This window comes from Melanerpes formicivorus, unplaced genomic scaffold (assembly GCF_026170545.1).
Source record: "Melanerpes formicivorus ecotype bairdi unplaced genomic scaffold, bMelFor1.0.p_v2 SCAF_96, whole genome shotgun sequence".
NCBI classification, from domain to species: domain Eukaryota; kingdom Metazoa; phylum Chordata; class Aves; order Piciformes; family Picidae; genus Melanerpes; species Melanerpes formicivorus.
The window spans coordinates 586,949-611,647 of NW_027142448.1; the positions used below are offsets into that span (position 1 = coordinate 586,949).

The window sequence follows — 24,699 nt, forward strand, 5'->3', positions numbered from 1 at the left end:
GGGGCGGCTGCTGCAGCTGGGTCCCTCTCTCCGGCAGCACTCGGTGGTGCGCAATGCTCTGTTCTGCCTGGAGATGGCAGCGGACAAGGAGGAGAGCCACGTGTACACCAAGGCGCTGCTGGCCTACGCCTTCGCCCTGGCGGGCAAGGAGGAGAAGCGCAGAGCGATGCTTGGCTCGCTTGGAAAGGAAGCTGTGAGGAAGGGTGAGTGCTCCCGATGGCACATCTCCTTTGCTGGCCTTACGGCCTCCCTTCAGAAAGTGGCTTCTGGTGGTGGTGAATGGCTGCAGGAAATGGCTTCAGTGGGGGGGTGAGGAGGGGTGGAGGGAGAGCAAAAGCTTGTGCACAGGACTTGCATTCCTCAGAGCTTCTGCTGAGTGCCCAGTGCTGCTTCTCTGCTGTGAGGGAGGCCCTCAGGCAGCACCAGACACCACCCCCATCAGTGCTGAACTGAGGGCAGCTCTGTCAGCATCTCTCACAGTACCACAGTATCACAGTATCACTAAGGTTGGAAGAGACCTCGAGGATCATCAAGTCCAACCTATCACCACAGACCTCATGACTAGACCATGGCTCCAAGTGCCACGTCCAATCCCCTCTTGAACCCCTCCAGGGATGGGGACTCCACCACCTCCCTGGGCAGCACATTCCAATGACGAATGACTCGCTTGGTGAAGAACTTTCTCCTCACCTCGAGTCTAAACCTCCCCTGGGCCTGCTGCTCGCTGCCCAGTGCCAGCTGCTCTCTGCACAAGGGAAGGAGTGCCAGCCTGGTGCTCTGCTGGTGCTCAAGCCTGTAACTGCCTGTGTGAATCTGGAGCCCAGCACAGAGTGGTATCCTGGTCCAGGGACAAAGGACTGAGCCTGGGCAGCTGAGTCCTTAGGTTTCCTCTGGCTGCAGACCTGCAGCAACAGCAAACCTAAGGCTTCCCTCTTCATCCTACGTGACAGATGCCTCCTGCAGGCTCTTCTGTCCTGCCAAGCAGCTCAAGGGCTCCCTTGCAGTAGCTACTACTGATGGCTTGTTGTCTTGTCTCCACCTGCCTGCCTGCTGTGCAGATGGGTCTGTGCATTGGCAGCGGCCTGGGAAGGAGCCGGAGGTGGCTCTCCCCTACCGCGGCGATCGAGCTCCCTCTGCTGAAGTGGAGATGACAGCCTATGTGCTGCTTGCTCAGCTCAGCACACGGCCAGCACCTTCCCAGGAGGAGCTGTCCTTTGCATCTCTGATTGCCAAGTGGATCATCAGCCAGCAGAATCCCAATGGGGGCTTCTCCTCCACCCAGGTGAGCTGCTTCCCTCCCCAGCAATGTCCGGAGCCAGAAGTGTCAGAGATGCAGCTGGGGCCCAGCCAGGTTTGTCAGGGCAGGGACTGCAGCCCTGCAGTAGAGCCTTGCACTTTCTACCCTGGCTCCAAGTTCCCCAGGGGCCAGGAGGTCAGGCAGTGCCTCTAGGAATGACTGAGAGTGATGCATGAGCTGCTTTTGCTGGCACCCTGGGGCAGAATGGGAGGGACTCTGTGCCTGGCCACTGGAGAGGGCTCCCTCTGCCATTTGCTTGTGTAGAGGAGCTGCTGCTTCCCCCTGGGGCGAGCGAGGGAAGGCTGTGCAGAGCTGCAGGCAGCTCAGGGAATGTGCCACTGCAGGGCAGAGGACACAGGAAGGGAATGGAGAGCAGGAAAGGCCACTCTGCCCCTCTGTCCTTGCCACCCAAAGTGGGGGCAAGTGAAGCCTAGAGGGGAGGGTGGCTGCCCCCAGCAGCGGGCAGGCTGTGGGAGCAGAGAGTGGGCAAACCCTGACTGCATGCCTGTGGGTGCTGGGGCCCATCTCTTGCAGGACACAGTGGTGGCTCTCCAAGCCCTGTCCCTGTATGGAGCTGTCACCTATGCCAAGAGTGGAGCAGCTTCCACAGTGAGCCTGAGCTCTGCAGGGGGCTTCCAGCAAGACTTCCAAGTGGATGCCACAAACCGGCTGCTGCTGCAGCGCGTGGCCCTGCCCCGGCTGCCAGGGGAGTACAGCGCTGAGGTGTCTGGTGCAGGCTGTGTCTACCTGCAGGTGAGGGGAGGAGGGCAGCTGACAGCCTGGGAGGGGAGCCCCTTGCCAGGCAGGAGCCAGCTGGGGGGCAGAAGGGAGTGAAGAGAAGGGAAAAGTGGGAGGGAAGGCCGTGGGAGGGGCAAGGGGAGAGCAGCAGAGCTATGTGGAGGGGACAGAGAGGAATGGAAGGGGGAAAGGATGTGGAGGAGCTGTGAGCATGGGAGAAGCAGGGAGGCTGGATGGGGAGAGGGTCAACACTCCCATGTGCTGAGCACAGCTGCACACAGGCTGACACAGAGCTGCTGCTCTCCCCTAGACAAGCCTGAGGTACAACGTGCAGCCCACGCAGGAGGAGGCTCCCTTCATGCTGCATGTTCACACCACCCCAGAGACATGTGTGGACTCCAAGGCTCACAAGATGTTTGACATAGGCATAAATGTCAGGTGAGTCTGCCTTTGGATCTGAGCCTTTGCCAGAGGACACAGGAGGTGGAGGAGGGCTCTGGGAGCCCTGGAGAAGCAGAGCATCCCGGGAAGGTGGGCAGGGAGCCGCTGGGCTGGGAGGAGAACCTGTGGGGGAAGGCCATGTCCTGCAGGGGTGGAGCTGTGTGGGGCTAGTGAGAGGCCACAGGATGACTAGAGCACTGTGGAGGAGCTGGAGAAGGTGGTGCTGAGTGTCAGGACATGGCAGGGGGCCAGGCTCCATGGGCAAGGTGGAAGTGGCCTGAGCTTGGAGCTGAGGTGTCCTGAGTGGCTGCTGTTTGCCTCCTCAGCTACACTGGGGAGCGCAATGCCTCCAACATGGTGATTGTGGATGTGAAGATGCTGTCAGGATTTGTGCCCTTGAAGTCCTCTGTGAGGAAGGTAGGAGCCTGTGTGTCTAACAAGCTGCAGCATGCCTCTTGTCTTTGAGCCCCCTGCTGGGGGCTGCAGCAAAGGGGAGAGCTGCAGGGCAGCAGTCAGCTCTCTCCTGCCCTTGCCAGCTCCACAGCTGCAGTAACTTTGTCTTCTCTCCTCAGCTGGAAGGTCACCCCAGCATTGAGCGCACAGAGACGAGTGCCAACCATGTCCTGGTGTACCTGGACAGGGTGAGAGTCCAGCTGGGCTGAGCATGGCTCACAACCATCCCTCTGCTTCTGTGCTGGGGACATTTGGCCACACCAGGCAAAAGCTTTGGGACTCCAAACTGCTGAGGCTCTGACAAGCTCAGGGCTGAGTCTCCTTCTGACTTCTGCCCACAGTTCAGCCCTCTGGCTCAGTCTTCACAGCTCCTCTGTTCCATGTTCCAATTGGGCCCTGGCTTCTCCTGCAGCCTCAGTGTGGGGACAGGCCCCAGGGCTTCCCTTTGCCCCTTGGCCAGACCCAAGCCTCTCACAGATCAGGGGTCCTGGGCACAGGGGACAGGGGAGAGCCATTGATCCTAGGGCAAGGTGGGGAGGATGGGGCAGGGTAAGGCTGGGGCAAGGTTGGGGCAGCCTGGGGCAGGGTAGAGCTGGGGCAAGGTGGGGAGGATGGGGCAGGGTAGAGCTGGGGCAAGGTGGAGAGGTTGGGGCAGGGTAGAGCTGGGGCAAGGTGGGGAGGTTGGGGCAGGGTAGAGCTGGGGCAAGGTTGGGGCAGCCTGGGGCAGGGTAGAGCTGGGGCAAGGTGGGGAGGTTGGGGCAGCCTGGGGCTGGTCAGTGCCACCTCTCAGCCTCCTTTGCTTCCCTTAACCAGCTGAGCAGTGAGACCCTCAGGTTCTCCTTCACGGTGGAGCAGGACATTGCTGTGCAGGGCCTGAAGCCAGCTCTGGTGAAGGTCTATGACTACTATGAGACAGGTGAGTGTGGGGCTGGGGGTGCCCATGGCAGGGAGGGTGGGCAGCCCGGGGCAGGGAGGGTGATGTGCTGGCAGGCAGAGCCTGGAGCCCTGTCAAGCCTGCTGTGATCACTGTGGAGAGTCTGGGGGGGGTCTGTGACCTGCTTTGGGGCCTGGCAGAAGTATTGCAGCTGTCCCAGCACCAGGAGCTCCAAGGAGCCTGACAGCCTCTTCTCTCCCTTCCCTTCTCTTTTCCAGGGGAGTTTGCCACACAGGAGTACAATGCTCCCTGCACCACCGGTAGGAGAACTAAGAGCCCTTCCCTCCTTCACAGCTCTCTGCGTGGTCCTCCTCCTTTTTTCACTCTTTCCAGCCAGTGGTTTTCTATTCCTGCTCAGTTTGGATGGGTCTGGCCCTGCTCAGAGGCACAGATTTTGTGTGCAAGTCTGAAAGCACAGAGGCACTAAGTTGTCTCATTCCAAATCCCTCACCCCTGAAATCTCAGGAGTGATGTCCACAGTCTCTTTCTCCTGGCTGCAGTGGAAGTTGTGTCCCTGCTGTTCTCCTACTGCCCCTTGGACTTGGTTTTTAAGTCTCTTCTATCATTGCTGTTGTCTCAGATTTGAGGTATCCTGTGGTCCCTTCCAAGGGCTCCAGCTAGTACAGCTGTGAGCCCATGGTAAGAGGACTTTGCTCTTTCCAATCACTCAGCACCCTTCCTCCCAGCAGCACTTGTCTGCAGAGAGTGGTGGTGAATGGTGCCACATCCAGCTGGCAGCCAGTCAGTAGTGGAGTCCCCCAGGGATCAGTGCTGGGCCCCATCCTCTTTAACATCTTCATTGATGATCTGGATGAGGGCATTGAGTCCATCAGCAGTAAATTTGCAGATGACACCAAGCTGGGGGCAGGAGTTGATCTGCTGGAGGGTTGAGAGGCTCTGCAGAGGGACCTGGACAGGCTGGACAGATGGGCAGAGTCCAAGGGCAGGAGATTGAACACATCCAAGTGCCAGGTTCTGCACATTGGCCACAACAACCCCAGGCAGTGCTACAGGCTGGGGTCAGAGTGGCTGAGAGCAGCCAGGCAGAGAGGGACCTGGGGGTGCTGGTTGATGGTAGGCTGAACATGAGCCTGCAGTGTGCCCAGGCAGCCAAGAGGGCCAATGGCATCCTGGCCTGCATCAGGAAGAGTGTGGCCAGCAGGAGCAGGGAGGTCATTCTGCCCCTGTACACTGCACTGGTTAGGCCACACCTTGAGTCCTGTGTCCAGTTCTGGGCCCCTCAGTTTAGGAAGGAGGTTGACTTGCTGGAATGAGTCCAGAGAAGGGCAACAAAGTTGGTGAGGTGCTTGGAACACAGCCCTGTGAGGAGAGGCTGAGGGAGCTGGGGTTGCTTAGCCTGGAGAAGAGGAGGCTCAGGGGAGACCTTCTTGCTCTCTACAACTACCTGAAGGGAGGTTGTAGCCAGGTGGGGGTTGGTCTCTTCTCCTAGGCAGCCAGCACCAGAACAAGAGGACACAGTCTCAGGCTGTGCCAGGGGAAATTCAGGCTGGAGGTCAGGAGGAAGTTTTACACAGAGAGTGATTGCCCATTGGAATGTGCTGCCCAGGGAGGTGGTGGAGTCACCATCACTGGAGGTGTTCAGGAGGAGACTTGACAGGGTGCTTGGTGCCATGGGTTAGTTGATTAGGTGGTGTTGGATGATAGGTTGGACACAATGATCTTGGAGGTCTCTTCCAACCTGGTTTATTCTATTCTATTCTATTCTATTCTATTCTATTCTATTCTATTCTATTCTATTCTATTCTATTCTATTCTATATCAAGCCCACCAAAACATAACTCATAAAGCAGCACATCATGGCCTGGCCTGCCATGATTGCATGCTGCATTCCAGACCTCCTGCCCAAGGCTGGCAGGCCTGTGAAACACCCTGACCCTACATGGAGTCTGCCAATATGAGACTGGCAGGGCTGGCTCCCCAGCACTTGCCCAGCTGTAGTTTTTGGAGCATGGATGGGTCTGTGGATCACAAAACCTTGGGAACTGGTTTGTGATGGGGCCTGACTGTGGCATCTCAGAGCAGAGAAAAGTCATTTGGGCTCGAGGACTGCAGAAGTTTTGTATCTTGGTGGTGGGAAATGATAAATCCCACTCTGGTTCTCTCTCCCTGTGTGCCAGGAGGAGCCTCTGCCCTCTCTCAGCCTCACACAGCTTTGAAAGTGCTACAGGTGTTGAGAGATGTAGATGACCTTCAGCCTTAGTCTGGCTCTCCTGTGCTGTGCTTCATGTACAGTCTGGCTTTGCACCCTCACATCTTGCTCTCTGCTTCTCAGCCTGAGAGGGGGAACTGGCATTTCTGATTCCATTGCTAAAGCTAATTCCTCCTGTCTTCCATCCTTGCAGAGGAAGCAGACCAGAGCAATCCATAAGGTGTATGCACAGCTGCTGGAGCCACCTGCCTCACTACAACCACCATCTATGGAGTGACAGATGAACAGTGCCTGCAAAGCTGGGAAGTGAACTTGGCAAATAAATTACCTGGCCTCACCAATGGGTTTTGAGCTCTTCATTCCCAATTCTGTTCTTCTTGCTGAGCCTCCACTCACAGCTTTCATCTGCCTGGTTGCTTAAGTTGAAGAGCCCCCCCAGCCATGCCTGTGTGCAGGGTAATAAGGCTGACAAGTCAGGGGGGGAGGGGAAGAACAGGGGATGGAATGATTTAACCTGGGGTCTAATGTGGCCAACTCAGTGTTACAAACTCTGAACTTTCATCTGACAAGTGCTTTTGGGAACAGTTTCTCTCCTTTGGCTTAGAAACCATAGCTGTGATGTAATTGCTGTGCCTACACACATCACTCACCAGCAGGCAGCTTGGATGAGCAGCTAATGAGCTAATCATAGAAGCATAGAGTCAGTAAGGTTGGAAAAGACCTCAGAGATCGTCGAGTCCAACCTGTCACCCAGCACCTCCTGACAACTAAACCATGGCTCCAAGGGCCCCAGCCAAGCCTTTTCTGAACACCTGGAAGACCAAGGATGGGTCACCTGCCAACTGGCAGCAGAGGCAAGGTGCAGAAAGTCACCTGCCCAGCCTACCCCAGGCAGCAGCTTGGGAGGGAGCAGCCCAAAATGAAGCCACAACTGTCCTGAGCTTCAGCTTGACCCAAACCCTCCTCTCATCTCCTCCTTGGCCAAAACCCTCCTGAGCTCCTCCCTGGCCCAAAGCCTCCTCAGCCATCCTCACTGAAGTTGTGCTCTGAAGAAATCTGGGGCCACTGATGAAGATGACTCCTCCAGGTGAGACAGAGAGAGGCCACAGCAGGCACTCCAGCACAGCTACAAGGAAGGCAGCCTCTGTGGTATCTCCCCACAGCCAGCCTTCCCAGGGTTGTTTCTTGCTTGTAGAGTAGTGGGAGGAGACCCATGGTGTGCCTTCTTCTAAGAGTGTGCACTGTGGGAGGCAGGAGGGATGTGTACATACATGATACCCCCAGCTGCTAACTGAAACGAGCCTGTGCTCCACTTGAACCTTGTGTGTTCTTGTGGGAGCTTCCACATTCTGTGCCTGCTGCTTCTCACATACTCCAAAGGAGAAGCTAATGACATTGGCCAGCAACCCACCTACCTAAGCCTGGCTTCAATGGCACATTTAGTTTAATCAAAGGGTTGCTTTGGTGAAACTGTCTGTAGTCCTGTTAGACATCTGCAGCGAGCCTCCTCTTGCCTGGCTTTTGTCCCACTCATTCCTGGCTTTAACTTTTGAATGGCAGAAAGATCTGAGCTGACTTACTGCTTCTCAAAACATGCTGCTTGTTCCTCTGGTTCCACCCAGGGTGTTTGTAGTGTGCCTGTCCAAACAGTGTTATCAAGAGCAAATAAAGCCCAGCTCTTTTGCTAGATGTCAGTTGTTTTGTCACTGTCTCCTGTGGGTTATGGGGGGCAGAATCCAATGGTATGAGATTGAACACATCCAAGTGCTGGGTTGGCCACAGCAACCCCATGCAGTGCTACAGGCTGGGGTCAGAGTGGCTGAGAGCAGCCAGGCAGAGAGGGATCTGAGGAGGGCTGGTTGATAGTAGGCTGAATATGAGCCTGCAGTGTGCCCAGGCGGCCAAGAGGGCCATTGGCATCCTGGCCTGCATCAGGAACAGTGTGGCCAGCAGGAGCAGGGAAGTCATTGTGCCCTGTGCTCAGCATTGGTTAGGCCACACCTTGAGTCCTGCATCCAGTTCTGGGCCCCTCAGTTTAGGAAAGATGTTTGTCAGGCAGGATTTCATAGAATCATTATGGGATAGGTTGGATTTGATGATATCTGAGCTCTTTTCCAACCTTATTGATTCTATGACTCATAGAATGGTTTGAGTTGGAAGGGACCTTAAAGATCATCTTGTCCCAACCCCCTGCCATGAGCAGGGACACCTCCCACTACATCAGGTTGATCAAAGCCTCATCCAGACTAGTCTGGAACACTACCAGGGATGCCACCAACCACCCCCTTGCTTTCCATGTCCCCTAGCAGAATCATCAGAGGATCTGCTCCATTATGTTGCTGGGCACTGTGGGAGACTGGTTGGCCTGTGGTTCCCTGTTGCCTCTCTTTTTGCAAGTGGGGCTTATGTTTCTCCTTTTCCAGTCAGAGGGAACTGCACCAGCCCCCCATGGCTTCTCAAACATGATGGAAAGTGGCTCTGTAACTTCCTCTGCTAGTTCCCTCAGGAACCATGGCTGGATCTCATCAGGTGCCCTGGACCTGTGTATCTTCATGTTCATTAGATGGTCTCAGATCTGGTCCTCTCTTACAGTGGGCAGATCTTCATTCTCCCTGACCCTGTCCTTGCCTTCTGCAACGTGGATGGTGTTGTTAGAGCCCTTACTTACCATGGAAGATGGAGGCAAAAAAGTCATTGAGTACCTGAGACCTTTTCCATGTCCTGTGTGACCAGGTCCCTGTTTCCTTCCAGAGAGGGTCCACATTTTCCCTGGTCTCCATTTGTCACTGATGATCTTCTTAGCCTTGATGTCCCCAGCCACATTTAATTCTGTCTGGGCCTTAGCTTTCCTGACCTGATCTCTGGCTGCATGGAGAACTTCTCTGTCTTCCTCCCAGGCTGCCTGTCCCTCTCCACCCTCTGTAGGCATTCTTTTTGCAACTAGTATCCAGGAGCTCATTCATGCAGGCTTCCTGGCATTTTTCCCCCTCCTTCTTCTTTATTGAGACACATTGCTCCTGGGCTCAAGAGAGCTAATCCTTGAATACTAACCAGCTTTCTTGGGCCCCTCTCCCCAAGGACTGAGCAGCTCCTTGAGGAGCTCTAAGTCTGCACTGCTGAAGTCCAGGCCAGTGAGGTTGCTATGCATCCTCCTCCTTGTCCTAAGGATCATGAACTAAACCATTTCATGGTCATGGATTTCAAGGTTGCCCTTGATCTTCACAGCCTATTACACATGAATGGGAGAAGAGACAAGACACAGCAGCAGAAACTAAGGCCAGAGGCATCTGATGAGAAACAAGACTTTATTTATGCTGTTACTTCCTGGTTTGGTGTTGAGGTGTCCTCCTCTAATATTTTAATGGCCTCCCTCAACAAGAAGGTCTTCTAGGAGCAGAGACACACAAGCTGATCCAGCAAGACTCAGACAAGATTTGGCCTTCAGGCATTTCCCTCTTCAGCCTGGGCTGGAGGTGTGAAAAGGAGAGAGGTGAGCATGCTGAAGAGGTGGTGTCCAGAGTCCTGGACATTTTCCCTATGTTCTGGTGGCTGTGTTCAAGCTCTGTTAAAATCTGCTTCACTTGAGAATGCCAAGTTACAGACAGATAACTGAATGGGAAGGGCTGGGCAATGTTTAAGTATCACAGTATCAGTCAGGGTTGGAAGGGACCACAAGGATCATCTAGTTCCAACCCCCCTGCCATGGGCAGGGACACCCCACACTACATCAGGCTGGCCACAGCCTCATCCAGCCTGGCCTTAAACATGGCAGATTTTGAAAGGTCACCACCAAAGTTGTGAACAACCTAAACACTTCACCAAGAGAAGTCTCTCAGTACACTTCTGTGTTTGCAGCCTGGCAAATGTGGCCCTAAAAAGGGTAGGGTAGGGTAGGGGAGAGGAGAGGTTCAGAGAGGAGAGGAGAGGTTCGGAGAGGAGAGGTTCGGAGAGGAGAGGAGAGGTTCAGAGAGGTTCAGAGAGGAGAGGTTCGGAGAGGAGAGGTTCAGAGAGGAGAGGTTCAGAGAGGAGAGGTTCAGAGAGGAGAGGAGAGGTTCAGAGAGGAGAGGAGAGGTTCAGAGAGGAGAGGAGAGGTTCAGAGAGGAGAGGAGAGGAGAGGTTCGGAGAGGAGAGGAGAGGTTCGGAGAGGAGAGGTTCGGAGAGGAGAGGTTCGGAGAGGAGAGGTTCGGAGAGGAGAGGAGAGGTTCGGAGAGGAGAGGAGAGGTTCGGAGAGGAGAGGTTCGGAGAGGAGAGGAGAGGTTCGGAGAGGAGAGGAGAGGAGAGGAGAGGTTCAGAGAGGAGAGGAGAGGAGAGGTTCAGAGAGGAGAGGAGAGGAGAGGTTCAGAGAGGAGAGGAGAGGTTCGGAGAGGAGAGGTTCAGAGAGGAGAGGTTCAGAGAGGAGAGGTTCAGAGAGGAGAGGAGAGGTTCAGAGAGGAGAGGAGAGGTTCAGAGAGGAGAGGTTCAGAGAGGAGAGGTTCAGAGAGGAGAGGTTCAGAGAGGAGAGGAGAGGAGAGGAGAGGAGAGGAGAGGTTCGGAGAGGAGAGGAGAGGAGAGGAGAGGAGAGGAGAGGAGAGGTTCAGAGAGGAGAGGTTCGGAGAGGAGAGGTTCGGAGAGGAGAGGTTCAGAGAGGAGAGGAGAGGAGAGGTTCGGAGAGGAGAGGTTCAGAGAGGAGAGGAGAGGAGAGGAGAGGAGAGGAGAGGTTCAGAGAGGAGAGGAGAGGTTCAGAGAGGAGAGGTTCAGAGAGGAGAGGTTCAGAGAGGAGAGGTTCAGAGAGGAGAGGAGAGGAGAGGTTCAGAGAGGAGAGGAGAGGTTCAGAGAGGAGAGGAGAGGTTCAGAGAGGAGAGGTTCAGAGAGGAGAGGAGAGGAGAGGTTCAGAGAGGAGAGGAGAGGTTCAGAGAGGAGAGGTTCAGAGAGGAGAGGTTCAGAGAGGAGAGGAGAGGAGAGGAGAGGAGAGGAGAGGAGAGGAGAGGAGAGGAGAGGAGAGGAGAGGAGAGGAGAGGAGAGGAGAGGAGAGGAGAGGAGAGGAGAGGAGAGGAGAGGAGAGGAGAGGAGAGGAGAGGAGAGGAGAGGAGAGGAGAGGTTCAGAGAGGAGAGGAGAGGAGAGGAGAGGAGAGGAGAGGAGAGGAGAGGAGAGGAGAGGAGAGGAGAGGAGAGGAGAGGAGAGGTTCAGAGAGGTTCAGAGAGGTTCGGAGAGGAGAGGTTCAGAGAGGAGAGGTTCGGAGAGGTTCGGAGAGGAGAGGTTCGGAGAGGAGAGGAGAGGAGAGGAGAGGAGAGGAGAGGAGAGGAGAGGAGAGGAGAGGAGAGGTTCGGAAAGGAGAGGAGAGGTTCAGAGAGGAGAGGTTCAGAGAGGAGAGGTTCAGAGAGGAGAGGAGAGGAGAGGTTCAGAGAGGAGAGGAGAGGAGAGGTTCAGAGAGGAGAGGAGAGGTTCAGAGAGGAGAGGAGAGGAGAGGAGAGGAGAGGAGAGGAGAGGAGAGGAGAGGAGAGGAGAGGAGAGGAGAGGAGAGGAGAGGAGAGGAGAGGAGAGGAGAGGAGAGGAGAGGAGAGGAGAGGAGAGGAGAGGTTCGGAAAGGAGAGGAGAGGTTCAGAGAGGAGAGGTTCAGAGAGGAGAGGTTCAGAGAGGAGAGGAGAGGAGAGGTTCAGAGAGGTTCGGAGAGGTTCGGAGAGGAGAGGAGAGGTTCGGAGAGGAGAGGAGAGGTTCGGAGAGGAGAGGAGAGGAGAGGAGAGGTTCAGAGAGGAGAGGAGAGGAGAGGTTCGGAGAGGTTCGGAGAGGAGAGGTTCGGAGAGGTTCGGAGAGGAGAGGTTCGGAGAGGAGAGGAGAGGAGAGGTTCGGAGAGGTTCGGAGAGGAGAGGTTCGGAGAGGAGAGGTTCGGAGAGGAGAGGTTCGGAGAGGTTCGGAGAGGAGAGGTTCGGAGAGGAGAGGAGAGACCAGAGACACAGAAGATTGAATGTGGTGCTCAGCCTCAAGGAGACTTCAGTCTCAGTTGTACAACATGACCAGGGAAGTGCCCCTGTGCAGATGAAGGCTGTAACCCTGGGATTGCTGCTCCCAGTGAGCCAAAAGGAAAGCTGTGTCCAACCTTGCACAGAGCATTGGGTAGCAGCAGTGCATTTCTCCTCTCTACTGAGGCATGCCTAGAGACTGCAGCAGGCACAGTGAAGATCAATGCTGAGAGGATGCATAGGCTGAGAGAACCCAAGAACTGCAAAGACTTTCATGTGAGACAACCTGCAACAGCCCAGGCTGGAGCATTTCAGTTGCTCCTGTGCACCTTACCTTGGCTGCAGGGAGCAGTGTACTCCTGTGTGGCAAAGTCATCTGGAAAAGACAAGGAAGAGAGTGGGCAGTCAGAGCCCCTCCTGGCAGGAGAGGTGCCAGAGCAATGATTCTCCCCACAACAGGCCACTGACACCATACCCAGCTTGCCACCAGAGCTCTCATCAGGGCTGGGGGGATGCTAGTCACAACCCTGCCCTGAGGCTGCAGCAGTAAGGCAGAGCCAGTCTGCACAAGCAGCCCTAGGGCTCCACCCAGTATGCCCAAGGCTGCTTGGACACCTCCTCAGAGCATGCTGCAGTGGGGTGGGGCCTACCTGGGTGGGAGAAGAAGGAATGGGGCAAGAGAAGAGGCTGTCAGGCAAGAGAGAAGAGAATGGGGCAGGACAAGGGGGGAAGCAGGCAGGCAGAAGGGGGATGCTGGCTGCATATTTCCCCTAGAGCTCCTGGTTCCTCAGTGCATTGCCCTCCCTGCCCACCCTCCCTGCCATGGGCACCCCAGCCCCACACTCACCTGTCTCATAGTAGTCATAGACCTTCACCAGAGCTGGCTTCAGGCCCTGCACAGCAATGTCCTGCTCCACCGTGAAGGAGAACCTGAGGGTCTCACTGCTCAGCTGGTTAAGGGAAGCAAGGGAGGCTGAGAGGTGGCACTGACCAGCCCCAGGCTGCCCCATCCTCCCCACCTTGCCCCAGCTCTACCCTGCCCCAGGCTGCCCCAACCTTGCCCCAGCTCTACCCTGCCCCATCCTCCCCACCTTGCCCCAGCTCTACCCTGCCCCAACCTCCCCACCTTGGCCCAGCTCTACCCTGCCCCAACCTCCCCACCTTGCCCCAGCTCTACACTGCCCCAACCTCCCCACCTTGGCCCAGCTCTACCCTGCCCCAACCTCCCCACCTTGGCCCAGCTCTACCCTGCCCCAACCTCCCCACCTTGCCCCAGCTCTACCCTGCCCCATCCTCCCCACCTTGCCCCAGCTCTACCCTGCCCCATCCTCCCCACCTTGCCCCAGCTCTACCCTGCCCCATCCTCCCCACCTTGCCCCAGCTCTACCCTGCCCCAACCTCCCCACCTTGCCCTAGGATCAATGGCTCTCCCCTGTCCCCTGTGCCCAGGCTCTGCAAGGGGTGAGAGGCTTGGGTCTGGCCAAGGGGCAAAGGGAAGCCCTGGGGCCTGTCCCCACACTGAGGCTGCAGGAGAAGCCAGGGCCCAATTGGAGCATGGAACAGAGGAGCTGTGAAGACTGAGCCAGAGGGCTGAACTGTGGGCAGAAGTCAGAAGGAGACTCAGCCCTAAGCCTGTCAGAGCCTCAGCAGTTTGGAGTCCCAAAGCTTTTGCCTGGTGTGGCCAAATGTCCCCAGCACAGAAGCAGAGGGATGGTTGTGACCCATGCTCAGCCCAGCTGGACTCTCACCCTGTCCAGGTACACCAGGACATGGTTGGCACTCGTCTCTGTGCGCTCAATGCTGGGGTGACCTTCCAGCTGAGGAGAGAAGACAAAGTTACTGCAGCTGTGGAGCTGGCAAGGGCAGGAGAGAGCTGACTGCTGCCCTGCAGCTCTCCCCTTTGCTGCAGCCCCCAGCAGGGGGCTCAAAGACAAGAGGCATGCTGCAGCTTGTTAGACACACAGGCTCCTACCTTCCTCACAGAGGACTTCAAGGGCACAAATCCTGACAGCATCTTCACATCCACAATCACCATGTTGGAGGCATTGCGCTCCCCAGTGTAGCTGAGGAGGCAAACAGCAGCCACTCAGGACACCTCAGCTCCAAGCTCAGGCCACTTCCACCTTGCCCATGGAGCCTGGCCCCCTGCCATGTCCTGCCACTCCAGCACCACCTTCTCCAGCTCCTCCACGGTGCTCTAGTCATCCTGTGGCCTCTCACTAGCCCCACACAGCTCCACCCCTGCAGGACATGGCCTTCCCCCACAGGTTCTCCTCCCAGCCCAGCGGCTCCCTGCCCACCTTCCCGGGATGCTCTGCTTCTCCAGGGCTCCCAGAGCCCTCCTCCGCCTCCTGTGTCCTCTGGCAAAGGCTCAGATCCAAAGGCAGACTCACCTGACATTTATGCCTATGTCAAACATCTTGTGAGCCTTGGAGTCCACACATGTCTCTGGGGTGGTGTGAACATGCAGCATGAAGGGAGCCTCCTCCTGCGTGGGCTGCACGTTGTACCTCAGGCTTGTCTAGGGGAGAGCAGCAGCTCTGTGTCAGCCTGTGTGCAGCTGTGCTCAGCACATGGGAGTGTTGACCCTCTCCCCATCCAGCCTCCCTGCTTCTCCCATGCTCATAGCTCCTCCACATCCTTTCCCCCTTCCATTCCTCTCTGTCCCCTCCACAAAGCTCTGCTGCTCTCCCCTTGCCCCTCCCACAGCCTTCCCTCCCACTTTTCCCCTCTCTTCCCTCCCTTCTGCCCCCCAGCTGGCTCCTGCCTGGCAAGGGGCTCCCCTCCCAGGCTGTCAGCTGCCCTCCTCCCCTCACCTGCAGGTAGACACAGCCTGCACCAGACACCTCAGCGCTGTACTCCCCTGGCAGCCGGGGCAGGGCCACGCGCTGCAGCAGCAGCCGGTTTGTGGCATCCACTTGGAAGTCTTGCTGGAAGCCCCCTGCAGAGCTCAGGCTCACTGTGGAAGCTGCTCCACTCTTGGCATAGGTGACAGCTCCATACAGGGACAGGGCTTGGAGAGCCACCACTGTGTCCTGCAAGAGATGGGCCCCAGCACCCACAGGCATGCAGTCAGGGTTTGCCCACTCTCTGCTCCCACAGCCTGCCCGCTGCTGGGGGCAGCCACCCTCCCCTCTAGGCTTCACTTGCCCCCACTTTGGGTGGCAAGGACAGAGGGGCAAAGTGGCCTTTCCTGCTCTCCATTCCCTTCCTGTGTCCTCTGCCCTGCAGTGGCACATTCCCTGAGCTGCCTGCAGCTCTGCACAGCCTTCCCTCGCTCGCCCCAGGGGGAAGCAGCAGCTCCTCTACACAAGCAAATGGCAGAGGGAGCCCTCTCCAGTGGCCAGGCACAGAGTCCCTCCCATTCTGCCCCAGGGTGCCAGCAAAAGCAGCTCATGCATCACTCTCAGTCATTCCTAGAGGCACTGCCTGACCTCCTGGCCCCTGGGGATCTTGGAGCCAGGGTAGAAAGTGCAAGGCTCTACTGCAGGGCTGCAGTCCCTGCCCTGCCAAACCTGGCTGGGCCCCAGCTGCATCTCTGACACTTCTGGCTCCTGACATTGGTGGGGAGGGAAGCAGCTCACCTGGGTGGAGGAGAAGCCCCCATTGGGATTCTGCTGGCTGATGATCCACTTGGCAATCAGAGATGCAAAGGACAGCTCCTCCTGGGAAGGTGCTGGCCGTGTGCTGAGCTGAGCAAGCAGCACATAGGCTGTCATCTCCACTTCAGCAGAGGGAGCTCGATCGCCACGGTAGGGGAGAGCCACCTCCGGCTCCTTCCCAGGCCGCTGCCAATGCACAGACCCATCTGCACAGCAGGCAGGCAGGTGGAGACAAGACAACAAGCCATCAGTAGTAGCTACTGCAAGGGAGCCCTTGAGCTGCTTGGCAGGACAGAAGAGCCTGCAGGAGGCATCTGTCACGTAGGATGAAGAGGGAAGCCTTAGGTTTGCTGTTGCTGCAGGTCTGCAGCCAGAGGAAACCTAAGGACTCAGCTGCCCAGGCTCAGTCCTTTGTCCCTGGACCAGGATACCACTCTGTGCTGGGCTCCAGATTCACACAGGCAGTTACAGGCTTGAGCACCAGCAGAGCACCAGGCTGGCACTCCTTCCCTTGTGCAGAGAGCAGCTGGCACTGGGCAGCGAGCAGCAGGCCCAGGGGAGGTTTAGACTCGAGGTGAGGAGAAAGTTCTTCACCAAGTGAGTCATTGTCATTGGAATGTGCTGCCCAGGGAGGTGGTGGAGTCCCCATCCCTGGAGGTGTTCAAGAGGGGATTGGATGTGGCACTTGGTGCCATGGTCTAGTCATGAGGTCTGTGGTGACAGGTTGGACTGGATGATCCTCGAGGTCTCTTCCAACCTTAGTGATACTGTGATACAGTGATACTGTGAGAGATGCTGACAGAGCTGCCCTTAGTTCAGCACTGATGGGGGTGGTGTCTGGTGCTGCCTGAGAGCCTCCCTCACAGCAGAGAAGCAGCACTGGGCACTCAGCAGAAGCTCTGAGGAATGCAAGCCCTGTGCACAAGCTTTTGCTCTCCCTCCACCCCTCCTCACCCCCCCACTGAAGCCATTTCCTGCAGCCATTCACCACCACCAGAAGCCACTTTCTGAAGGGAGGCCGTAAGGCCAGCAAAGGAGATGTGCCATCGGGAGCACTCACCCTTCCTCACAGCTTCCTTTTCAAGCGAGCCAAGCATCGCTCTGCGCTTCTCCTCCTTGCCCGCCAGGGCGAAGGCGTAGGCCAGCAGCGCCTTGGTGTACACGTGGCTCTCCTCCTTGTCCGCTGCCATCTCCAGGCAGAACAGAGCATTGCGCACCACCGAGTGCTGCCGGAGAGAGGGACCCAGCTGCAGCAGCCTCGCACTGAGCCCTGCAGCAGCAACGGACATCTCCTCTCTCTGGCAGGACAAACACTGTGCATCCCTTCCCCTTCCAGTCTAACGTGCCCCTGGGATGAAGCCAGGGACTCCACAGCCAGCCACAGACTCTTTCTTGGCTTGGGTCTGGCTTTCTTTAACACATCTTTTAATCGTTTTTTCACACTTTGACTTAAGGATGGGGGAGAGAGATCCTCTGATTAGAAGGCTGTGGAGCAATGAGGTCTTTGCCTTGCTAATGGCCCATCCAGGGGTGGGGCTTCAACCACCTCCCTGGGCAGTCTCTTTCAGTGTTTGAGAGCCCTTTCAGTGAGGAAGTCTTTTCTAACAATAAGTTCTCCTGCATTCCTTTTGCTGCAGTTCACACCTCAGTTCTGCTTGTATCAGAGTCTTGTTTTACAGTGAGAAGATCACAGACTTTGCAATGAGAATGACCCAACCCACACTGCATTGAAGCAGGCATCAGATCTGCTTTAGTTTAGCGTGCAGCCACTTACAGTTACAGGCAGAGGAATCTCCAGCAGTGCAATAGTGATGTATGCCGTCAGCGAGACTTCGTTGTCCACTCCACCCTGCGGGGAAAGACAAGCATGGCTGTTGATCTCACCCAGCTGATTGTCTTCAGTCTTATCCAGTGGGGATACTTTGTTCTGCATTGCCTCCTCTCATTGCACCTGATCTGGGGGGAGTAGTGCCACTTCTAAAGTGCAGGTTAGCTTTCGTTCCCCGTTCTGTTGTGGTGGTCCTGCAGAATGGTCTCTGGGTCCCTAGTGCTTGCCATCGACTTGAGAATTTCCCATCTGCCTGCATGCTCAAGAACCTCATCTGGACCCATGAACAAGTTCTAGCCTCACAAGAAAGAACCCCAAGCAGGCAGGCAGGCAGGGTACCTTCATGGCATTGTTCAGGAGCGTCCCAGAGCTGCGGAAGCAGCCATTCTCCTTCTGCTTGTAGGAGAGCCAGACCAAAGCATCCTGGATGTGCCTCTCATCTATGAAGATGTAACGCCGAGCCTGGGCAAAGGACTTGAGGACAAAGGCTGTGAGCCTGGAAAGGAGAAAGAGCAGTGCAAGGGTCTGAGCAAGCGTGTTGCCTGTCTGAGATGACAGGGCCTGAGTGCGTATCGTCTGTCTGGAGAGAGGCAAGAAAGCCTGGAGAACTGTGGGACATTAGGCAACATGCATGGAATACCTCCACCTCAAAAATATCAGTGAAAGTCTGCTTCCTGCCTCCATTCCTCTCTTGGCTCAGGAAATCCTGAGATCCCTTTGTGTTGATAGAATAGAATAGAATAGAATAGAATAGAATAGAATAGAATAGAATAGAGTAGAGTAGAATAGAATAGAATAGAGTAGAGTAGAGTAGAGTAGAGTAGAGTAGAGTAGAGTAGAGTAGAGTAGAGTAGAATAGAATAGAATAGAATAGAATAGAATTAACCAGGTTGGAAAATACCTTTGTGATCATCCAGTCCAACCTATCACCCAGCACCATCTGATCAACTCAACCATGGCACCAAGTGCCTCATCCAGGCTCTTCCTAAACACCTCCAGGGATGCTGACTCCACCACCTCCCTGGGCAGCACATTCCAATGGCAAATTATTCTTTCTGGGAACTTCTTCCTAACATCCAGCCTAAACCTCTCCTGGCACAGCTTGAGACTGCGTCCTCCTGTTCCGGTGCTGGTTGCCTGGGAGAAGAGACCAATCCCCACCTGGCTACAACCTCCTTTCAGGTAGTTGTAGAGAGCAATGAGGTCTCCTCTGAGCCTCCTCTTCTCCAGGCTAAGCAACCCCAGCTCCCTCAGCCTCTCCTCACAGGGCTGTGCTCCAAACCCTTCCCCAGCTTTGTTGCCCTTCTCTGGACACCTTCCAGCAACTCAACTCAGTAGGTGAGAAAGAGCATACAGGGGAAGTATAATTGACATTGAAGACTCACCAGGTATTCCCTAGTTGTCCATAACGTGGTCCAAATGTACTGTAAGAACCATCTGGGTGCTTGTAGTTCAGTTGCCTTTGATAACCTGCAATGGAGAGTCAAGGCAAGACTCAGATGCCAGAGAAAGTCTGTTGAGGAATGGATGAGCAGAAGAACAAAGATGACAGGACTAGGTCAGTCCTATCCTAGCCAGTAAGAAGAACTGGCACATCACCATCTCCATGCATTGCTTGTGTTGCATGAGGAGAAGCAACTCCTGCCCTCCTTCAGAAAAAAGGCAGGACATACTAATGACAATGAACAAGTCACTGTCGTGGGTCACCTGAGACCTCTGCACTGCACTGCAACCCAGCTAGGGAGCAGAGGGAAGGAGGTGCAATTATTATGTACCCTAATGCTTAAGCCACAGAAAATAGTAAAGTAAAAAGTAATGAAGGTTTTTTTCAGGTGTAGGGTAAGATTAGAATAGAATTAACCAGCTTGGAAAAGACCTTCAAGATTATCCAGTCCAAGCTCTCACCCTACACCATCTGATCAACTAAACCATGGCACCAAGTGCCTCATCCAGGCTCTTCCTAAGCACCTCCAGGGATGGTGACTCCACCACCACCCTAGGCAGCACATTCCAATGGCCAATCTCTCTCTCTGTGTAGAATTTCTTCCTAACACCCAGCCTAAACCTCCCCTGGCACAGCTTGAGACTGTGTCCTCTTGTTCTGGTGCTGGTTGCCTGGGAGAAGAGACCAACCCCCACCTGGCTACAACCTCCCTTCAGGTAGTTGTAGACAGCAAGAAGGTCTCCCCTGAGCCTCCTCTTCTCCAGGCTAAGCAACCCCAGCTCCCTCAGCCTCTCCTCACAGGGCTGTGCTCCAGACCCCTCCCCAGCCTTGTTGCCCTTCTCTGGACACCTTCCAGCATCTCAACATCTTTCCTAAACTGAGGGGTCCAGATCTAGACACAGGACTCAAGGTGTGGCCTAACCAAGACCATCTGTGCATGAGAGCAGCTCTTTTTCCACATCTGGCCAACATGTGACAGAGTGACTGCAGTCAGGATCTGAATAAGAGCCAAAGGAGATGCAGAGGTCATGACCCAGCTCACCGCTCACTAAGTATCCAATGGCCTTGGACTCGACCTCCGCGCTCAGCTGCTCTGTCTTGTTCAGGTAGTCCAGGACATAGATGTTGGGTGCAAACAAGACCATGTTCTGCTCCCCACAGCCAAAAGGCATCTGGAGGAGCTGCTGCAGGTTCTGCATGGCAGTGCCCATGATGTCACCTGGAGAACAGGAAACAGAAGACAAATCTTAACAGAACTTCGGGCTGGATATCAAAGTCAGAATGAGCTGGTGAGGGAAGGAATTAGGGAATGACAGGCAAGAGAAAATCATAGAACTACAGAATGCACTGGGCTGGAAGGGACCTCTAGAAGTCATTTAGTTCAACCACTTTGCAGGGAGCAGGGACATCCCCAACTAGATCAGGTTTCTCAGTGCCCCATCAAATCTGACCTTGAATATCTCCAGCAGTCGGGCCTCCCTGGGCAGCCTGTTCAGGTATATCAGCAGCCTCACAGGAGAGAGCTTCTTCCCTATACCCAACCTAAATCTACCCTGCTCTAGTTTAAAACCATTGCCATGGTCTAGTAATATCTGCCTTTGTAAACAGTCCTTCCCCAGCTTTCTTGTATGTACTGGAAGGCCTCCCCACAGCCTTCTCCAGGCTGAACAGACTTCCACTCCCTCAGCCTATCTTCATAGGTAAGGTGCTCCAGCCTCTGATCATTTTTGTGGCCCTCCTCTGGACCCTCTCCATCAGGGCCATGTCTTTCTTGTGTTGAGGACCCTGGAGCTAGACACAGTACTGTAGGTGAGGTCTCACCAGAGCAGAGTAGTGTGATCTCTCAACCTGCTGGCCATGATGCAGCCAGGATGCAGTTTGCCTTCTGGGCTGCACATGTGCATTCTTGGCTCATGTCCAGCTTCTCACCCACTAGTACTCCCAAGTCCTTTTCCACAGAGCTGCCCTTTGCTCTGTCCTCTCCAGCCTGTATTGATAATGAGGATTGTCCTGACCCAGGTGCAGGACCTTGTACTTGGCCTTGTGGAACCTCATGAGGTACTCCTGTACCCACTTCTCCAGGTCCCTCTGGAAGACATCCTGTCCCTCTGGTGTAGTGATTGCACCACTCAGCTCAGTGTCATCTGCACACTTGCTGAGGGTGCACTCAGTCTCACTTTCTATATCATTGATGAAGATATTGAACTGGACCCCTGAGAGACACCACTTCACAGTATCACAGTCTCACAGTATAACTAAGGTTGGAAGAGACCTCGAGGATCATCAAGTCCAACCTGTCACCACAGACCTCATGACTAGACCATGGCACCAAGTGCCACATCCAATCCCCTCTTGAACACCTCCAGGGATGGGAACTCCACCACCTCCCTGGGCAGCACATTCCAATGGTGAACGACTCTCTCAGTGAAGAACTTTCTCCTCACCTCCAGCCTAAACCTCCCCTGGCACAGCTTGAGACTGTGTCCTCTTGTTCTGGTGCTGGTTGCCTGGGAGAAAAGACCAACCCCCTCCTGGCTACAACCTCCCTTCAGGGAGTTGTAGAAGGCAATGAGGTCTCCCCTGAGCCTCCTTTTGTCCAGGCTAAGCAACCCCAGCTCCCTCAGCCTCTCCTCACAGGGCTGTGCTCAAGGCCTCTCCCCAGCCTTGTTGCCCTTCTCTGGACACCTTCAAGTCTCTCAATGTCCTTCTTAAACTGAGGAGCCCAGAACTGGACACAGGACTCAAGGTGTGGCCTAACCAGTGCAGAGTACAGGGGCACAATGACTTCCCTGCTCCTGCTGGCCACACTATTCTTGATGCAGGCCAGGATGCCATTGGTCTTCTTGGCCACCTGGGCACACTGCTGGCTCATGTTCAGGCAGCTGTCAATCAGCACCCCCAGGTCCCTCTCTGTTTGGCAGCTCTCAGCCACTCTGACCCCAGCCTGTAGCTCTGCATGGGGTTGCTGTGGCCAAAGTGCAGCCCCTGGCACTTGGACTTGTTGAATGCCATCCTGTTGGACTCTGCCCATCTGTCCAGTCGGTCGAGGTCCCTCTGCAGAGCCCTTCTGTCCTCTAACTGACCAACATCTGCTCCCAACTTGGTGTCATCTGCAAACTTGCTGATGACTGACTCAATCCCCTCATCCAGATCATCAATGACGATGTTAAAGAGGATGGGGCCCAGCACTGATCCCTGGGGGACCCCTCCCCATCTGGACATCAAGCCATTGACCACTACCCTCTGGATGCAACCATCCAACCAATTCCCTATCCACCAAGCAGTCTACCTACTGAATCTGGATCTCTCCAATTCAGAGAGAAGGATGCTGTGGGGGACTGTGTCCATGACCTTGCAGAAGCCCAGATAAATGACATCTCTTGCCTTTCCCTTACCACCCCATTGTAGAAAGCCATGAGATTGGTCAGGTAGGACATGCCCTTGGTGAAGCCATGCTGGCTGTCCCAAATGACCTCCCTGCCCTCCATGTGCTGTAGCATAGTTTCTAGGAGGATCTGTTGCATGATCTTCCTAGACACAAAGGTGAAGCTGACAAATCACTGGTCCCCAGGGTCCTCCTTTCTACCCTTCTTAAAAATGGGCACAATATTTCCCTTCTTCCAGTCTCCAGGGACTTCCCCTGACTGCCAGGACCGTCATGGAGAGTGGCTTGGCAACTACATCAGCCAGTTCCTTTGGGACTCTGGGATGCATCTCATCAGATCCCACAGACTTGTGTATGTTCATGTCAGGATACAGGGGCCCCTTGATGCTGAGTGCTTTCTGACAGGTGCTCCCTTTTCTCTTTCAAAGAGGGCAGAGCCTGGCTCCAGCAGTGAATCTCATGTTCAGCCTCCCTGATGCTTCTTAGCCTTTCCACCTGCTCTTTTAGCTCTGCCACGAGGCTGAGCAGATCATTCACCTCGTTGTCCCACAGACAGGCATTGTCTCTCCTGTCCTCAAAATCTGGATTGATAACAATCCTGGAATCACAGAACGGCACAAATAGGGAAATGAGTGAAAGGTTAGGGTGCTGGCAGAGAACACCGAGCAGAAGTACACACAGAAAGGGGAGAAGGAAGAGCACAACTGGAAGGGAAAGTGCTCAAGACAGACCAGATCAATGATGGGAGTCAGGAGTGGGGGAAACTAAGAAGAAAAGCTGTGAAGTAGGAAGCCAACACTGAGGGGCAGAAACAACATATGGCTCTTCTGCCAGGCTGTGCACTCACCCAGCACTGAGAAATAAGCTCTGCCTGAGTCTGGAACCACATTGGAGGGTAACAACAGAGAAAACTTCTCTTCCACAGGCACTCCTATGACAAAAACAAGACCCAAAGAGCTTCAGTGCAGGCCTAAGAAATGGCTAATGGAAGGGGAGGTCATGGGGGTCTCAGTGAAACAACAGGAACACATTCTGTTACAAAGGTCATCTTTGCTTTTTCCTGGCTGGGAGACATTCTCTGCATGAAACCACACAAAGCCCCTCTTAGGCACTGTAGGCTGCATCACTACAACTTGTTCCTGGGCATGCCAGAAAGCAGGAGACAGCATTTGTAATTCCACTGTCATCACACAAGGGAATGTGGATGCAAACAGTCCTGCTCCACCTCCCCTGATGTGTAGGCAAGAGCATAGAATTACATAGGTGTTTTGGTTGGAAAAGACCTTTAAGAGCAGCAAGTACAGCCACTGTCTAATTCTAACAAGTCTAATTCTAAACCATGTCCCTCAGCACCACCTCTCTGCAGCTTGGACACACCTCCAGGAATGGAGATTCAACCACCTCCCAGGGAAGCCCATTCCAGAGGTTGAGAACCTGTTCCATGAAGAAGTTTCTTCTAATAACCAACCAAAATCTCCCCTCGTGCAACTTGAGGCCATTTCCTCTTGTCCTATCACTTCTTACTAGGCAATAGAGATCAACGCTCACCTCACTACAGCCTCCTTTCAGGGAGCTTGTAGAGAGTGAGAAGGTCTCCCCTCAGCCTCCCTTCCTGCAGGCTAAACAACCTCAGTTTCATAGAATCAATAAGGTTGGAAGAGACCTCAAGGATCATCAAGTCCAACCTGTCACCCAACACCTCATGACTAACAAAACCATGGGACCAAGTGCCACATCCAATCCCCTCTTGAACACCTCCAGGGATGGTGACTCCACCACCTCCCTGGGCAGCACATTCAAGTGGCCAATTACTCTTTCTGTGGAGAACTTTCTCCTGACCTCCAGCCTAAACTTTCCCTGGCACAGCTTGAGACTGTGTCCTCTTGTTCTGGTGCTGGTTGTCTGGGAGAAGAGACCAACCCCCACCTGGCTACAACCTCCCTTCAGGTAGCTGTAGAAAGCAATAAGGTCTCCCCTGAGCCCTGCTCCTCCCAAGGCCTGTCTCCAGACCCTTCTCCAGCTTCATTGCCCTTGGCTGGACATTGTCTATGTCTATCTTGTAGTGGGTGCCCTAAAACTAAACACAGTACTCAAGGTGTGCCCCACCAGTGCTGAGCACAGGGAGACAACCACTTCCCTGGTCCTGCTGGTCACACTGTTCCTGGTAGTGCCACCTGGGCACACTGGTGGCTCCTGTTCAGCCAGCTGTATTTCCAGTCTGTGGTCCATTCTCTAGAGCTTTCTTCTGTCTGAGGTTTCAGGCTCCCAACTGACAGGATGTGTTTTGATTGCCTAAAAGGCTAGCCCACCTGGAGTATGACAGGAGCAGCACTGTCTCCCTCCTCCAAGCATGTCCCACCCATCAAACCACATCAGACCAACTGAGAAGGGTGGGGAGAGGGAGCTTTACCTTTTGCACAGATCACAGAGTTCTGGGAATTTTCCTTCTCAACTCCTTCAGGCTTGCATG

The 24,699-nt window shown here is 54.9% G+C and overlaps 2 protein-coding genes across 2 annotated transcripts in view; one reads left to right on the plus strand and one right to left on the minus strand.

Moving 5' to 3' along the window:
- The window catches only part of LOC137455319 (alpha-2-macroglobulin-like), a 60,968-nt gene extending 53,246 nt beyond the window's left edge, over positions 1-7,722 (plus strand). The window contains exons 28-36 of the mRNA XM_068166031.1: positions 38-203; positions 1,059-1,282; positions 1,832-2,050; positions 2,346-2,473; positions 2,803-2,893; positions 3,049-3,117; positions 3,743-3,845; positions 4,082-4,123; positions 6,227-7,722. Coding sequence (XP_068022132.1) covers positions 38-203; positions 1,059-1,282; positions 1,832-2,050; positions 2,346-2,473; positions 2,803-2,893; positions 3,049-3,117; positions 3,743-3,845; positions 4,082-4,123; positions 6,227-6,252 — 1,068 coding nt within the window. The 3' untranslated portion in view covers positions 6,253-7,722. The remainder of the gene's footprint in view (positions 1-37; positions 204-1,058; positions 1,283-1,831; positions 2,051-2,345; positions 2,474-2,802; positions 2,894-3,048; positions 3,118-3,742; positions 3,846-4,081; positions 4,124-6,226) is intronic.
- Positions 7,723-9,321: 1,599 nt separating this feature from the next.
- The window catches only part of LOC137455318 (alpha-2-macroglobulin-like), a 46,035-nt gene continuing 30,657 nt past the window's right edge, over positions 9,322-24,699 (minus strand). Inside the window, exons 22-36 of the mRNA XM_068166030.1 lie at positions 24,640-24,691; positions 23,077-23,160; positions 19,887-20,063; positions 18,786-18,870; positions 17,740-17,896; positions 17,347-17,421; positions 16,633-16,798; positions 15,555-15,778; positions 14,787-15,005; positions 14,364-14,491; positions 13,943-14,033; positions 13,719-13,787; positions 12,818-12,920; positions 12,305-12,346; positions 9,322-9,500 (exon numbers count right to left, since the gene is read on the minus strand). Coding sequence (XP_068022131.1) covers positions 9,475-9,500; positions 12,305-12,346; positions 12,818-12,920; positions 13,719-13,787; positions 13,943-14,033; positions 14,364-14,491; positions 14,787-15,005; positions 15,555-15,778; positions 16,633-16,798; positions 17,347-17,421; positions 17,740-17,896; positions 18,786-18,870; positions 19,887-20,063; positions 23,077-23,160; positions 24,640-24,691 — 1,698 coding nt within the window. The 3' untranslated portion in view covers positions 9,322-9,474. The remainder of the gene's footprint in view (positions 9,501-12,304; positions 12,347-12,817; positions 12,921-13,718; positions 13,788-13,942; positions 14,034-14,363; positions 14,492-14,786; positions 15,006-15,554; positions 15,779-16,632; positions 16,799-17,346; positions 17,422-17,739; positions 17,897-18,785; positions 18,871-19,886; positions 20,064-23,076; positions 23,161-24,639; positions 24,692-24,699) is intronic.